Raw genomic sequence first — 14561 nt, 5'->3', positions numbered from 1 at the left:
AGTTAAGATGCAGGATGATAACCGTGTGAGGGAACAAAAGCAGAGCGTAAAGCAGCACACTGCATTAATTTTAAAGCCTCTCACCAGCGACCTCGTGTCAAGCCTCCTGATACAAGCTGTATCTTAGAAGTGATGTTTAATTATCTCCACCAATCACAGTCCCTGGCTAAATTAGCTCCAGGTGTTCAGCTGGGATGCAAAGCTTTGCCTGATCCAGTCGGTTGAACTCAGCTTGTTGCCTGCATCTAAATAACTGGTCTTATGGGGCAAGACAGGAATAACTGCTACAGACACAGCTCTGAATCCTGAGTTGTAATCCTCCAAATCAAAGCACACACAATGTTTTTAGTGGAGACAGTGGTGGATTGATCATGACCGAAAGAACGAGGTCACAGGTACAATCGGCCGAAATGGGTTTTCTCAGGAGGGTGGCTGGAGTCTCCCTTAGAGAGAGGGGGAGAAGTTCAGCCATCCGTGAGGAACTCGGAGTAGAGCCGCTGCTCCATTGTGTTGAAAGGAGCCAGTTGAGGTGGTTCTGGGCGCCTCCCTAGGGAGGTGTTCCAGGCACGTCCAGTTGGGAGGAGGCCTCGGGGAAGACCCAGGACCAGATTGAGAGATTATATCTCCACACTGGATTGGGAACGCCTTGGAATCCCCTAGTTAGAGTTGGTTAATGTGGCCCGGGAAAGGGAAGTTTGGGGTCCCCTGCTAAAGCTGCTGCCCCCGTGACCCGACCTCGGATAAGCGGTTGCAGATGATGATGATGATGAGTGGTGGATTGAACATTGTGTTTGTACATTATAATTGGCCAGAAATGCTGCAAATAAAGCTCTGCGTCTTCAAGTAGTTCTTAAAGAACACTGAAAAGAAGGGTTCATTAAATATTATTTGATAATGCGATTTTAAGCACAATGTGGCGATGAAACTCTACTTTTAGGATGCATCCCTTTTGTATTTTGACATTTTGGTATAACTACACGTACTATACCACAGCTTCACAGGACCTGAGGGTGGAATCGAAGTGTTTGCCGCAGTTAAAATGTAAAAGTAGAGTCAGTAACCCCAATAATTCTGTTAGGCAGACTCTGTGAAAGAAAATATTGCAGAATTCCTTAAAAGGTCATAAAACATTTAATTTAGATGCTTCAGTTTATTTCATGCTGTAAACAGGAACGATATTTGACACAAACTTCTTAATCTTTGTTCCATCTTAAAGTCATTTATTCAGCAACACTAAAATGTAAATGATTTATTTATATAGATCATTTTGAATAATACATGATGCACAGTTTGATACACCAGGAGGAACAAATGACATGAACAATCACGCCTGCATATTATCACCCACACAACACAAACTCTGATGCACTAACATGACGCTATCTCAAGAATTTATCAGTGAGTCTGATTGTGAAACAGGAGAGGTGGTTGAAACTGTTTACTGTGCTGATCTTCAGTGTTTGGGTCATAATTATGAATGAGGTTATGATCACTATGTTTGCAACTGAAGCAACACAAGGTATACTCTGAATCTTGTTTGTTTTGTTTCGTGAAGGAAGAAGTTTATTGTTTTTAACCATAAAGCTCTGTGTCTTTTCGTTTCAAACTGGTGATTATATCTGCAGAATGAGTTGCAGTGGAAAAGCCATTCATGGTGCTATTATTCATTAAAACAAATGTGGACAAGTAGGCGACTCATGCATCTCCAGAAGTCTAATTAACAAGAAAGATAAGTGATTAAGTTCCCACAGGAATGACGAGCTCGCAACAGTGTCTCTTGAATCAAAATATCATTTAACAGCGTGCTCAGCCGACGGCAAAATGCATCATGGAAGCAGGAACCTGAGGAAAAAAACATAAAGCAAAGTAGGTTAATGTGACAGTAAAGCACAAATAGAAAAAGGGATGTTGAATATGAAGAATAAGGCAGATGCATCATAAATATTCACCTGCCACTTCCTCTTACAGTAATCCTCTCAGAGCAAGCGCACTGAGCAGCAGTAAAGACGACCAGGAGGGAGCAGTGCAGGATGCTTCATGAAATATAAAAAAAGGAAGAAATTATCTCTTCTTGAAATGCTGCCTGGTTCTAAAATGTACTGACATGAAGAAAAGTGAAATCTCACCTCTGAGATATAGAACCGTAGAGTTTTCCAGCATGGTCACCATATTTCTAGCAGTGCAGGTGTAATTGCCTATGCTTTCTGCCTCCAGCCTCTCTATGATGTACATGGAGTTATTGACATTCGTCTTGTTGCCGTTGAACGTCCAGCTGAAGTTTGCTGGTGGGACGGAGTCTGCTTCGCACTGTAGCGTCACTCTGCGGCCAGGCGCTGCTGCTGACGGTCCAGTGATTGATATGTTATGTGGTCCAACTGCACAGAGAAAAGACGTTAAAGTACGTTTTCACATCCTTAGGTAAATACACCACTGTAAAAATACTCCTTTACAACATTTAGAATAGTTATTTGTATAAAAGTGTGATCAGGAAAATGTGATTAAAGTATTTAAAGTTAATGTATTCAATGGAGGGAAATGTCTCCTGTGACCTTTAGACTGTTATATCAATAAATACTCGTTCTTTAATGTAAAATCAGTATTTTACTATTGTTTTATCGCAACTGATTGTTCATTATGGATAAAGCTGCTGATTATTTTCTTGATTAATTGATTTGTGAAAATTCTGAAAAAGAGAAATGCCCGGTTAGCCCAAAAACATCTCAACATGCTTATTTTATCAGACCCACAGTATAAAAATATTACAAATAGATAAGAATGATCGAAGTACTCAAAAGGGAAATCGGCAAATTCTCACATTTGAGAACCTGGAACTGTAAAATGTTTCCCATTCTTGCATTGAAAAAAACAAAAAAAGATTAAGATTATTAAATAACTTCAAATAAATGATCTTTTAATCAGTTAATGGACTGTTTCCGCTCTTCTTTTCAAATGTCTTGTGTGCAATAATCTTGATCTGTACAAGTTAGAGTAAAAGATAGAATATCTTTCTCTTAATTGTAGTAGAGGTAGAAAGTTGTATCAGAAGAAAATAGTACCTCAATGTGTATAAACTGAGTATACTATATCAGGGCTATAAAGTTAAGTCAACCTGTACTTAAATACATTTCATAATCACAAAGAATTTAAAAGTTTCCACAAACTCATACAATTGACCTTTTTTTTTTTTTTACCTTAACAATAGTTACTGGAGCGAGCAGTACTCACAGTTGACAGTCAGGTCCCGGGTCGCAGTCATGGTGCTGACTGGGTTGCTGACTCGACACTGGTATCTGCCGTGGTTCGAGCTGTGAACAGGCTGAATGAACACTGTCTTGTTGTCCATGGAGACGCTGACTCTGTCACTCCGATGGAGCGGCCGGCCGTCCTTCATCCAAACTCTGGTGCTGATGGAGCCAGAGGCCTCGCAGCTGAGGTTGGTGGAGCTTTTGTCTTCTATCAGGATGGCTGCAGGGCTGCGGACGGCCGCTCCAGTTATCAGTGCTGGCAGAACATTAAAGTATCAATACCAAGAAGTATCTATTCATTTTAAACATTTTTGAGGGGCTTTTTATGCCCTTATTTTAAAGTACAGCAGAAGTGTCATAGGAAATGGGGGAGAGAGCAGACAGCATGCAGCAAAGGCTCATGGGTAAGAGTTGAACCTGGGTAATGCAAGCTCTACCAGCAGTGAGGACCCAACCCCTGAATATGGGGTTCTTTCTCTACCGGATGAGCTACTGTACACCCCACAAATCAGATTTTTTGCAGTATCATGAGATATATATATATATATATATATATATATATATATATATATATAGCAAAATTAAGATTTCTGTACTAAAATATGAAAAGGCTAATAATTCAATACAATGTGGTTTGAAGACTGCACTCATTTTAGAAGAATTGTTGTCAAATGACAGATATCTGATAAGAAATCACCTAACTACGTTAAACCCACCATACACATTCAACGTGGTCTTCCCCTGTTTCTGCAGCCCTTTGTCTGGTGTGATGGTGAGGGTGTACTCCCCGCTGTCTTCCAGCACCAGGCTCCGTAGCTCCAGGGCCCCTGTGGCTCGGTCCAATGTGATCCTGTTGGCGTGTCCGGGCTCAGTCACGTTGGTGCTGGTAGAAGTGATGATGTTCACCCCTTTGAAGCTCCAGCTGACCGAGAGGAATGGACTCTCAGGAGGGATGAGAGTGGTGGTGAACTTAACTGCGCCCGCCACAGCTCCGCTCAGGGGCCCTGGGGGTAAGATACCCTCACCTGCACACATACCTAATTACACGAGATAGAAAATGAAGCAACACTCACAAACTTCTGGTTGATGTTCAGCAGCGAAACAACATTCATGATGTTATCTACCTGATAGAACAAGGACCAAACAAGCAGCCGTCCTCAGCATCTTGTCGTCCATGCTGAATAAAGACTTGTGTAATGTCTACGGCCCCTCTCAGAAATCCAAAACACGGAGAGTCACAGGTGCTCCCGCTCTTTTATCGTCTCACACACCCACAGGACCAGCTCCAGCTCTCCCACTCAGTGACGAACAGCGCAAACACTGTTTACAAAGCCACTAAAGTAAATACTCCAGAATGCCTGTGGGTATATGTTCAGTCAGGAGTTATAGTAGACTCAGGTTGATGGACTCATTTGTTTGCTTTTCTGATCTGACAAATACAGGACAGCATTGTTTAAAGAATCATTCTATAATTTGTCCGTATTTTGCTTTAAATCTGTGAGAGGAAAAATAAACAGCATATCACAGCTCAGCAGATCTTATATCTAAATGCTAAACCTTCACATGATCACACAGCTTTAAGTTTGCATCTAATATTGTAAAATCAAGCCCATTAAAGTATGATGGAACATTTTTTTTAAACAATAAGCTAGAAAATGTGTTTTCATTTTATGCTCATTTTGTTTCTGCTCCACTACATTGTAAAGGTAAGTACTTATTTACTCTACTACATTTCTCTGACTTTAGTTACTTTTCAGATAACTTTTCATCCCCTTCCTGTCCAGTGAAAACCATGCATCTCCACAATCGTTCTGATAAATTGAAGGATGAAGTCTTGAAGAAAATTCTCCAACAATTAACTTTCCCCTCTTGGGATCAGCTAGAAAAAGCAGCTGTTTTTCTGACCCCCTGAAAAGTTGGATATTTAGATATATACGTGGTTCTCACAGGACCACGTTTCTGATTTTGCTTCTACAGACTTATGACGATCTTGTTTTATAGAATAGGATGCATCGCTTTAGTTGAAACAGTCTATACATGAGTTAAACCTAGCACAACTTTAAACATCTACACCAGAAAAAAACAACATTCTCAGAATATGAATCCAAAAAATCATATATAACAGTACAACAATCTTTTACTATTTAAGTATTTACTTAAGTAAGGTTTTGAATGCATGAATTTTACTTACACTTCTTCCATTACTGCCAGAAAGCCACTTTAATACAAATATGAAGTGTAATGATTTTACTGAATATCTTATCCTGCTGGAGGTCGCAGAAAACAGTGCTCAAGTTTCCCTTTTACATTTTAAAGAAAGCACACAACAAAATAATGATCTAATACACAAATCAATGCATGATTTTTCACATGCACAGGGTTATGGATTCACTCAACATTTAATCCAACATCAGTGGACTCGAATGGAGTTGATTATAATTGACTTATCTTCGAATTCAAACCAGTTATATTTACTCTTCATTTAAAGACTAATTTAAACACATTCATTGACTTGTTTTTCAAGTCTGCCAAGCCAAAACTGAAAAGCAAAACAAAACAAGATTTGGACCATTTTCATACTTTGTGCACATATTGTTGGTAGATAATGAAAATCCAACCATTAGTAAAGTTGCTCTATTTGATGATAGAATATAAACGTATTAGGCGTTCTTGGTCTGAGTCATGGTTGTGGAGGCGTGTAGTGTTTTATGAGCTCCTCAGTGAGTGCTCTTGGGTCTCTGACAGGATGGTGTTTGAGGAGCAGCAGTGAGCTGTAGCATTCTTAGGGGAGGAGGATCAAAGACGCCCAGGAGACACTCGGCCTCCTTCAGACCGCTTTACAAACACATCTCTGGCTTCAGCGTCTGTTGATGTTGAGACATTTCATATAGTGCTGTTTTTATAAACCTCTATCCAGAACGAACCTCATAAGTGACATGCTGAATACCGAATACTGTGTGTGTGTGTGTGTGTGTGTGTGTGTGTGTGTGTGTGTGTGTGTGTGTGTGTGTGTGTGTGTGTGTGTGTGTGTGTGTGTGTGTGTGTGTGTGTGTGTGTGTGTGTGTGTGTGTGTGTGTGTGTGTGTGTGTGGAACAGGAGGTGAAACGTCAGTCAGGGTTGTGTCACCAACAGGTACGATGGTGCCTCTCAATAACAATATGCTTTGGTGAGTGGCAAACTCACTCGCAGTGTAAATATAATGTTACTCAACCTCTCTCGTCACACAAGGAGGGATGGCGTTAATGTTGCTCGTTAGGAATGATTAATAAGACATGTCCTTCTACTTGAGAAGTGGCTCACAATATTTTTGACTTGTGACAATGACAAACTGAGACTTTCTTCTCTGACTTGTCTATGAATTTAATTAGTTTTAATAACACTTTAAGATAAATAACATTACTGTTTGCTCATTATTCTTTCCTTACACATATGCTATTTAAGGTTTGCCGTTATGTTGAGTCATTTTGTACCTCTCTAATCTTGTGACCCCATAAAAAGAGGCAATATTTTATTTGTTACCCCAAGAAGTTCAAAAGAGGCTTAATTTTTTCTATTTTTGTTTGTTTGATTTGAATAGTGTTCAGACGACTGAAGCCTTTGTAAAGACAATAGAAAGGCCCAAAAAAGAGTATTTTTTCTAAATAATCTTGTCACACCCAAGAAATAAAATTAATTTCTCTATACAGTCAAATCATTTACTGATGCTTTATTATAACACTGTCTCCGTCCATACAGTCAAAACAGAGTCAAACGCACCAAGTTGTTTTTTTACAAAGTTGAGTTTCACAACTTTAATACAGAAACCAGAAAGTTTTATGTGATACAAAATGCATTCCTAAGAGTCATGCTACATCTCTGTAAGTTTTTATGAGCTCTGAGTGGATTCTTTGGGTATTTTCCAAGTGTGTAGAGTTTACTGTAATGTAAACGGAAACACAGTTTAACAGACAGACGCAGTTTACATTCGAGAACCCAACCCCTTTTGTTCAGTGTAATACAGTAACAGCGTCAATAGTGTCAGTGTTCTGTTTGGATTTCAAGACTTCCTCTTGAGATGGATTATCATGATAGAAAGTGACTTATTCAGTTGTGCTATGGCTTGTTTTTGAGTTAATACAGTGACACATTTTATCATAAAGAATAAGCTACGCTGAAAAAGATATTTTTATTTCTCATAACATTTTCAGTTTAGAAAAAACAGCGTGACACAGTGAGTTTTCTGTCAAATATATAAAAAAAAAGAAAAGTTTTACAATAAACGCACTGGGGCTTCGACTGACAAGTTTTGTCATTTTTGTTTAAAGTCTTTATTTGAATCTTAAAATAGTTTAGTCTATGAAATAAAAGTAAAGCTGCAGATGGCTACTTATATTTCTCAGAACCTTTCGTCTGCACAAAAGTCCATCAATTTCTTGCTCAAACGATTAATTGATTACAATATTCTTTAATCAATAAATTGAGGGCGGCAGTAGCTCCGTCCATAGGTGACTGGGCTGGGGATCGGAGGGTCGCTGGTTAGAGTCCCTGTGTGGACCATGAATGGAGTGTGGACTGGTGGCTGGAGAGGTGCCAGTTCATCTCCTGGGCACTGCCGAGGTGCTGTCGAGCAAGGCACCGAACCCCCAACTGCTCGGGGCGCCGGTCACTGGTAGCCCCCTCGCTCTAACATCTCTCCATTGGTTGCATGTTTATAGGTCCTGTCTGAGCATGTGTGTGTATTTCGGGCCTGTGTGTGTAACATGAAAAAAATAATAGAGTGAAAATTGAATTTCCCCGTTTGCGGGACTAATAAAGGAATTCTTCTTCTTCTTCTTCTTAATCAACTACACACACATTCTTTCACATATACAGACTCACCAACACAGTGCGGACTGACAGTGACCTTTATACACATGCACTGATAAATGTATATACAAAATTAGCATTTTTACGAGAGAATGTGAGTTTGTGTGCTTGATTTCTGATAAAAAAGCTGTTTAAAAAGTCTCAACTTTTTAGATCTTTCAACCGAGGTGACCTGCAACCCCTACAGAGTGTAGCTACCGTCAGGTCTTATCTGTTAGCTGTTAAATTAGTTAATAGTTTACAGCAGAGCAAAGCCACTGATTTGCATGTCCTTAAATCCCAAATATTTTCATAATAATGTCGCCTGAACCAAATCAGTAAATACTAAAGTTACACAATGTTAACGAACCTCCTCTATATGTTGCTCTCTGTATAGAAATGTGTGGACTCCAGTGTCTGGAGCCTTTTGAAATACCCAGTGATAGAATTAAATCTTTGTTGTAAATGATACTTTAAACTCGTGAATATTGATTTTTTGTATTCAATAATCAGCAGCTGATATAGGAACCTACAGAGTTCAACACTGTGTGCTTGTCCACACGCTTTCTCCTGCAGTCAAATAAGAGACGGCGTTGGGTGGTCAGATTATTATCAAAGATTATTAGTTTTCTTTTATGTCAGCTTTGTTCTTTCATATTTTAGATAAAAAACAAATGCTGCAATAAAACCATTACTAGACATTTCTATGCTCTGTGATCATGCTCCCATAAGATCACACAGTGTCACCATAAATAAGGGTTAATCTTGGTTATAGACAGTGTTAATCTATAATGTATGACTGCAGCCTCACTGTATACAGTGTTAGAAATATGCAGAACGGGAGGTTATTTTAATAAAATTATCCAATGTCCCAATTGTTTTTCAAATCAAGGATCAGCTGGTCTAACTAACGTGGATCTTTTTTGTCCTTGTGGATTAATGATTTGTGTGTGTAACAGCCGTATAATAATAAAGATGATAAGATCTCATCTGACAGGTCAGAGTAGGTACCGAAGACTCTCCATGACTTCCTGTGTGTTGGAACAGAACGGCTTCATCCACGCGGAGACGTGTACGAGTCAAACAAATAACTTCATGCTGCCAGAAATAAATAACAGACAAAGTCCATTTATTTTTACACAACAGGTGTTATAAGATATTTATTGTAGACATAAATTACAAACTAAGAAACATACAGTAGATCTATAAAGTCCAGTAATAATAATTAACGAGGCTGATGGTGATCTTCTGTCTGAATCTACACAAAGCCCTGGGAGATCTTCAGACATTCATCAGTATTTGGTATAAATTCATAAAACTTTAATAAACATTTCACGTATTGTACAGTAGATACTGCAACACTACAAATTAGACAAACAAGATAGACTATCTCCTTTAACCGTCATGCTACAGTTGTTTATATTACATTCCTAGTTGATAGAAGAAACTAAAATCACATTTGACAAGAAAGAAAAGAGAGAAGTTAAATTACATTATAGCCTTATACTTTATGGTTAATGTGGTACTTGAATTATAAAACTGAGTGCTTGCACAGCAGAATACAGGGAAAAGGACGGCTCAGCATTTTAAGTGATCAGCACAGACCTACAAACACTCACATTATTATAATATTATATACAATATAATATCTGTTGCCAAATTAATCACCAACCCACTGAAATTTGAAAAAATGACTCATGGTATTGTATTGTTTGATAGCCTTTGTTTGAAAAAGCATCAAGAGACTGACTAAAAGAACAAGATTAAGTTTTAGTGCACAGTTAATTGCATGTGTATGGTATGCCAACAGTAAGCAATAAGTAAAATTTAATTTACTTTGCACTTTTCAAAACCCATGTTCACATTTGAATATTTAACCCACAAGGAAAATCGTTAAAGAATAACAACAAGTTGGGGAATTATCAATAACTGCAGCTGAGTCCGGCCATCACTTTGTTTACAGTGCTCTTAGAAATACAAACGCCAGAATAAATAAATACTACCGGCGTAGGAACAATATACTCATTAAATAAAAAGTACATTTAATGGTTTTTTAAAAAAAGCACATCTCTGTTCTTTTGCTATGAGCTCCAAAGATATCATTGCTTTTTTATAATCTCTGCTGTCTGAGTTAACCGTCATAATCAGTCCATAGATATCAAAGCCGCTTATGGTGAAATGTCTGATTAAATCGTATTGTATTTTAAATTTCACAATGTGTTTAAAGTTGAAAGTATTTTGATGAGTGAGGTGGGGAGTTCTCACTCGTCGGCATGGACGTATTTTAAGCGTACGCACAAACAGCTATGCCGTGGTGGTGAAAGGGCATCATGTCTTAATGTTTGAATGGACGTTTGTGTCAGTACCAAACAATCTTTCCATATCCCCAGAGACGCACCACTGTGAGAGAGATTTCAACTAAGAGAAACCACAGATGGAGACTGTTTATCAGTGACAGACTGCTTTTACACACCACATTAAGAGACTCTATCAGCTACTAACGGAGCAGGAGGCCCCTGATGCTAAATACAAAAGACAGACACTATACAGTCTGCTTGTCTTCTTTTGTTTTTATGACGAATTTAAGAGCAAAATGATTCAGGTCCCTTAGTCAACATGTTATAATCCTTGAGGTTTTTATGAAATTAAACTCCATTTTTGACTTTTGATCAGTACTATTAACAGCCACCCACTCATCTCATCTTCATCCGCTTATCCGAGGTCGGGTCGCGAGGGCAGCAGCTTTAGCAGGGGACCCCAAACTTCCCTTTCCCGGGCCACATTAACCAGCTCTAACTGGGGGATCCCGAGGCGTTCCCAGGCCAGTGTGGAGATATAATCTCTCCACCTAGTCCTGGGTCTTCCCCGAGGCCTCCTCCCAGCTGGACGTGACTGGAGCACCTCCCTAAGGAGGCGCCCAGGGAGCATCCTTACTAGATGCCCGAACCACCTCAACTGGCTCCTTTCAACGCAAAGGAGCAGCGGCTCTACTCCGAGTTCCTCACGGATGGCATAACTTCTTACCCTATCTCTAAGGGAGACTCCAGCCCCCCTCCTGAGAAAACCCATTTCGGCCGATTGTACCCGCGACTGAGCCGGTAAAATAGAGGCTTTGATTTCAATAATTTCTAATTGAGTTTTTCATGATCTAAATAATGTTTCATGTTATATTTGTACCGTGACAAATACATTCTTTTTTAAAGGTATTTTTAATGTTGAAAGATGACAAAGGCTGCGTTTCAGTTGCTTCAAATATAACGATAAATTAATCAATAATAACTCATCTATAATGCGCCAGCTCGTTGCTTAAATTTAGGCAACTAAAATGGCTTAGTCATGATTTGCAAAAGATTTTGGTGATTAAATATCGATAAACACTCACGCAGCTGTGTGCTATATGGCTCTAGAGCCAGCAGGGAATTATCATAAAGAACAGAAGGAGGGGAAACATAAACTCAAGCACCCCAGCACTGCTGACATACTTTGTGTTTGAAATGGACTAAAAGTTAAGCTGATGTGCTGTTGATCTACCATTAACCCGGGGAAGATTACACCACGTAACAGGTCAAATATATATCGCTGTTTCTTATGTTTTTGTGGATTTATGATATTGAAATGTTATGTCGGTTATCTTGCGTATTAAGTGGTTCAATCTCAAATATAGTCATATATGTATTAACTTAGAGTTTATTGTTTATTGTTTTTTTCTGTATTTATTTAGCTAAGAGTTTATTGGTTATCTTGTACTGTATTTTTTTATACCTCCCTTGTGTTGTTGTGAGCTCCTCGAAACTCAGTTTCCTTGCGGGAGTTCATCCCAAAGGGATCAATAAAGAGAAGAAGTCTAATCTATGGCCACCCTGGATATAAAGTAACATCCTGCCTTTTGAATGTTTGAATGTGAATGTTTAATCAACTGTGAATCATCTTTCCTAAGCCATGTGGAAGACTGGTTGCTATGTTCCTAAATCAGTTTGATATTGTTTTTCCCATTATAGCTCTGGGTTTGAGACAGAGGCAGTGAAACAGCAGGCACTGGATCCAGAGAAAGTGTTTATTGAATATATACACAAAATGTCTTTTTATGATAATAAAACTTTACTTTATTTCAATACTGTTATTTTAATTATGTACAGCTGTTGTAATATATTACATATGCATAAGTAAGTATTCATTTTGAATCACGAATGATATCATAAAACCATATTACACAGAAGTTGCAATGCATTGATGTATCAAACTGAGCACAATGAGCATAATCTAATAAAAGGAGGCAGAAAATGGTTGGGTTGAATAAATTAAAAGAACAAAACAATAACATTGCTGTTTTTCCTTTGATACTGTTGTTCTTGGAAATTGCGTTTGTGTTTCCCTGTTTTATTTATGCTGCAGGAGGAAAAATTAATCGATTAAAAACATACAAAAATTTGAATTTATTTCATTCAGTCACATTTAACTCACCGTCAAAGGAAGTCAAGCCATTCTGTGCCGTGACAGAGATCCTATACACGTCTGAACGTTTCCTCCGCACACTCAGTTTTTCTATGGGCTCAAAACAGAGACGTGTTATTCATTAGGTCACTTTTATGATTGAGATTTCCACTGTCTTATCAGATAAGAAAAGACAAGAACTTGGATCGGGTGAATACTCACCTGTTTGATGTGCTGCATAAATGTTGTTGGCTCTGGAAAATTATAAAAAAGTTATTGTTACTATAAGTCCTTAAGTGACCATTGTTTAATCAAAAAAAATGCATAACATTTTTTAAACTGATCATTTGTGTGATATGTGTTTCATGTTAAAGCTTTACCTACATGTACTGAATGATAAGTAGGGGTGTAAAGATTCACTGATAACCGTTTTTAACGTTAACGATGCGAGTACATGGATACGTGGACGCGTGTATTGCTAAAAATGCACCATGAACCGGTCGATTGTGAAGTTATATATCGGTTCACTGAAGCTTTGCTGCGCAGCGTCACCCGCAGCGTCACCCCTCCGATGACCGAAGTCGGCTGCGTTCTTCTACTCTAGCTTTTGAATAGAGTTGTGACGTTCACGAACGAACCGAATCTATTGAACCGCTCCTTAACTTGAACCATGGGAACCGAGTCGCAACTGGGAGCCCTTTTTAAAAAAAAAAAAGATTGCTGCACACAAGCTCCTCTTTTGCTACTCCGCTGTTGAGCGCAGCAGAGGCCACGCGTGGTGATTATTTGATACGCAAATGTTGCATGACTTCATCTGAATTGTCCACACTGCCTTCACGCAAGTACCTAATTTTCTGAATGTTCATCTATGAAATTATTTATGGTAAGGTCTGTTCGTCTCTATGAGTCCTGCGATAGACTGGAGTCCTGTCCAGGGTGTACCCCGCCTCACGCCTGATGTCAGCTGGGATCGGCTGCAGCCCCCCCGCGACCTCGACAGGGACAAGCGGTTGAAGATGAATGAATGAATGGAATATTTTTTTAAGACATTGACTTGTTCATATAATTTTTTTTAGGAAAAGAGACATTTATTCATGGTGAGAATGACTTTGATTGTAAAAAAGTATATATTTTTTAACCTATTTATTTCATATGAAAAACTCTTCTTTCACAAATACAACAAGACTAAACAGAAACCATGAATATAATAACATATATGAAAATGTTTGTCTTAAATATGATCTAGCAGTTGATTGTAATCCCTTTGCTTCCATAAAAAGAGCCATCCCTAATCCTACTTTTAACTTAATTCAAGGGATTGTTTCGAACTTGACTCAAATTTTCCTAATCTTCCACATCTCAGTTGGAAACTGTGATTTCGAGAGTATTAAAACTCCTAATAAAACAATAAGAAAAGATGCTGATCACACACCCTTTATTGTCTTTTGGAAACTCCATTAAACAACTCTTCCCCAAATATGTTATACATGCTTTACGCTATAAATACTTAAAATTCCCCACAAATCCAAAAACGAAAGAAATCCATTTTAAAATTTGAAATGGTGTGTACCCATCTGGTGAACTTTTACGACAGAGATTTGGTTTTGAAACAAACAGATGTGAATTTTGCGATGATACCGAAACCTCTGATCATTTATTTTGTCACTGTGTGTTTTCTGAAGCACTCAGGGCTGAAATGCAAAGAGCCAACAAAAAGACATTATTTATGGAGTTGTTATGGACAGTGATAGATGGGACTTTCTGGTAAACGATATACTCATCCTTGTAAAAAGTTTCACATACACAAATGTAAATATATGACAGTGAAACCTAAGTTGTATGTGATTCATAACAGCTTCTTTCTTTCACCAAAACCATTAACATAATGAAAGGTGAATATGCAATGAAACTTTTTGAGTCTATTTGAAAAATATGCTCTGCGAGAAAAGCTAGCTAGCTAGCTTTTGCATTAATTCATTCATGTTCAACCGCTTTTTTATTTTATTTTATTTCTATTTCTCATGTAGAGTCTCTATTTTGCATTCCTCTACGCACCTGCTC

At 38.4% G+C, this 14561-nt stretch overlaps 1 protein-coding gene across 1 annotated transcript; it reads right to left on the bottom strand.

Moving 5' to 3' along the window:
• Positions 1-1826: 1826 nt before the first annotated feature.
• LOC310950134 (cell adhesion molecule CEACAM6-like) lies at positions 1827-4421 on the bottom strand (the record flags this gene model as incomplete). Its single annotated transcript, XM_083917796.1, has 6 exons — positions 1827-1842; positions 1967-2033; positions 2127-2375; positions 3226-3501; positions 3962-4282; positions 4370-4421. 6 exons carry the CDS (start codon positions 4419-4421, stop codon positions 1827-1829), a joined length of 981 nt encoding a protein of 326 aa, XP_083773922.1.
• Positions 4422-14561: the final 10140 nt, after the last annotated feature.

This window comes from Echiichthys vipera, assembly GCF_963691815.1.
Source record: "Echiichthys vipera genome assembly, chromosome: 8".
Taxonomy (NCBI): Eukaryota; Metazoa; Chordata; class Actinopteri; order Perciformes; family Trachinidae; genus Echiichthys; species Echiichthys vipera.
Note: the sequence above shows the minus strand (reverse complement) of the source record. Positions and strands in the feature narration are given on the sequence as shown.